The sequence below is a fragment of the Nicotiana tomentosiformis genome, chromosome 4 (genome assembly GCF_000390325.3).
Source record: "Nicotiana tomentosiformis chromosome 4, ASM39032v3, whole genome shotgun sequence".
Taxonomy (NCBI): Eukaryota; Viridiplantae; Streptophyta; class Magnoliopsida; order Solanales; family Solanaceae; genus Nicotiana; species Nicotiana tomentosiformis.
The window spans coordinates 26,309,180-26,312,147 of record NC_090815.1 but is presented as its reverse complement, the minus strand read 5'-3'; the positions used below and the strand labels follow the sequence as shown (position 1 = coordinate 26,312,147).

Sequence of the window (2,968 nt, the reverse complement as noted above, 5' to 3'; positions counted from 1 at the left end):
TGTTCATCTGTCGATAGTCTATACACATCCTAATCGAACCATCCTTCTTCTTCACGAACAACACGGGCACACCCCAAGGCGAGACACTAGGTCTATGAATCCCTTATCAAGCAAACTTTGCAACTGCTCCTTTAGTTCCCTCAACTCGCGTGGGGCCATACGGTATGGTGGAATAGAAATGGGCTTAGTGCCTGGAGCCAAGTTAATACATAAGTCAATATCTCTGTCGGGTGGCATACCCGGCAAATCTGCAGGAAACACCTCAAGGAATTCACGTACAACTGGTACCGAATCTATGGAAGGAACCTCCACACTAGAATCGCGAATATAGGACAAAGAAGAAAAATATCCCTTCTCGACCATATGACATGCCTTCAAATAAGAAATAACCCTGCTGTTAGAATGACCAGGAGTCCCTCTCTACTCTAATCGAGGCAACCCCGGCATGACTAAGGTCACCGTCTTGGGGTGAAAGTCCAATATAGGATGATACGGTGACAAGCAATCCATGCCCAAAATAATATCAAAGTCCACCATATTAAGAAGTAGGAGATCTACACTAGTCTCAAGACTCCCAATAGTAATCACACACAAGCGATAGACAGGATCTACAACAATATAATCTTCTACAGTTGTGTACATATACATAGGAGCACTCAAATAGTCATGAGGCATAAACAGATATGAAGCAAAAGAGGATGACACGTAGGAATAAGTAGAGCCCGGATCAAATAGAACTAAAGCATCTCTATGGAAAACTGGAATCATACTTGTGATGCCAATGTCAGATGACTCTGCCTCTGGTCTAGCCGGGAAAGCATAAAAATAGGGTTGGGCCACACCACTCTGACCTCTAGCTTGCTGGTCTCCACCTCTAATGGCCTGACCTCCACCTCTGGTAGCCTGACCCCCACCTCTAGCTGGCTGAGCAGGCGGTGAAGCAACCGGTGGCGGAACTATGGCACGAGAACCTTGATGGTGCATGCCGTCCTACGATCTGGGGCATAATATAGAAAGGTGCATATGAGCTCTTCAAGTATAACAAGCCCTCAACTGTTGTGACTATTGACCCTGGAACTGGCCCTGTCGACCTAGATAACCACTCTGATAACTCTGAATTGGAGGTTCACTAGTAGAAGCTGATGGTGTACTGTGGGCCAGCTTCACATGATGAGATACATAAGGACCACGTCTACACGAAGCACTGTGGGATGCCTGAAGCACTGACTGAAATGGCCTAGGAGAATGGCCTCTACCAAAAGTACCCCTGCCTCCATACGAGGCACCAGTGAAACCACTGAAATGATGAGGCATTTTATCAGATATCGGCCCCCTCTCCTGACCATGAACCATATCGATCCGCCTAGGAATATCTACGGCCCTCTAGAAAGAAATATCATCTCTAGTCTCCTTGGCCATCTATAGCCTGATATTGAAAATGAGTTCATTAATGAATCTCCTCACTCTCTCCCTCTCAGTAGGGAGAAAGACAATGGCATTGCAAGTTAGGTCCATGAATTGAGTCACATACTGGGTGAGGGTCATGCTACCCTGCTGAAGGCACTCAAACTGTCTGTGGTACTCCTCTCTCAGAGTTAAAGAAACGATATTCTCTAGAAATAGCTGTGAAAACCGATCCCACGTAAGTGAAGGTGAACCAGCTGGTCTAGTCAACAGATAATCTCTCCACCATCTCTTAGCAGAACCGGTCATCTGGAACACTACAAATTCAACCCCATTGGTCTCAACGATACCCATGTTGCGCAACACCTCATGGCAACGGTCAAAGTAGTCATGTGGGTCCTCAGAAGGTGCACCACTAAAATGAACATGAAAGAGCTTGGTAAACTTATCCAACCTCTTCAAGGCCTCAAAAGACATAGTAGGCCTATCCTCGGCATGTGCCGCAATAACTGGCTAAACTATCCCAACTGGCTGGGATGCTAGAGTCTGATATAGGGGAGCCATATGCTCTGTAGTTTGAGTAGCGGGAGTCTGTGCTTCTCCCCCAACCTAAGAGATGGCATGAGACACTAGAAATGAACCGGTATAGGCCATACTCTCCATAAGGTCCAACAAGCGTACTAGAGCGTCCTGAAGCACTACAATTGTATGATCCCTCCGGGACCTGAACTAGTCTGACGGGTGAGGCTTGAGCTAAGACCTCCTCCTCATGATCAATCTGAGGCTCTACTGTGGTTGCTGTTGCTTGAGCTCTAGGCTGAGCTCCGCCTCCAACTCGTCCTCTGGATCAATTTCAACCTCGGCTCCTACCCCTGGTAGTAGCTGCCATAGGGGACTCTGGTTCCTATCCGACTCCAGATGTTGTACGTGTTTTCACATGATAGAAAGAGAAAGAAGTGAAATTTTTCCTAAGACTCTATAGCCTTTGGAAGATAAGTACAGACGTCTCTGTACCAATCCTCCAGACTCTACTAAGCTTCCTCATGACTCGTGAGACCTAGGTAACTGAGTGCTTTGATACCAATTTGTCACAACCCGGAATCCCAACCTCGGGGTCGTGATGGAGCCTAACATTCACTTGCTAGGCAACCTGATGTGAGATAATTAAATAGCCAATTTTAATAGTTAAAATACAATAGTGATATACAACAAAAAGAAGAAACCCAATATAACAACATATAAGTCACGTGATAATGTTTACTCCTAGAAATCTGGAGTCATAAGTTCACGAGCAACTAGAAGTGTACAAGCAAGGTCCGAAATAAATACAACTAGTTCGAAAGAAATGAACAGTAAAAGTGGGGAATGGAAGGGGACTTAAAGGTCTGCGGCCGCCAATAGATCTACCTCGAGATCCATATGCAATGATGCAAGCTGACGCACCTCACGCATCGCGGAGATCAATACCAGTATTTGCACAAGAAGTGCAAAAGTGTAGTATCAGTACAACTAACCTAATGTACTCCGTAAGTGTCGAGCCTAACCTCAACGAGGTATTGACGAG

General features: G+C 45.8%; 1 protein-coding gene across 1 annotated transcript; it reads right to left on the bottom strand.

The window, feature by feature from the left end:
• Positions 1-420: 420 nt before the first annotated feature.
• On the bottom strand, positions 421-984 carry LOC138909396 (uncharacterized). The gene has a single exon (XM_070200595.1). The coding sequence runs from the start codon at positions 982-984 to the stop codon at positions 421-423; it is 564 nt and encodes a 187-aa protein (XP_070056696.1).
• Positions 985-2,968: the final 1,984 nt, after the last annotated feature.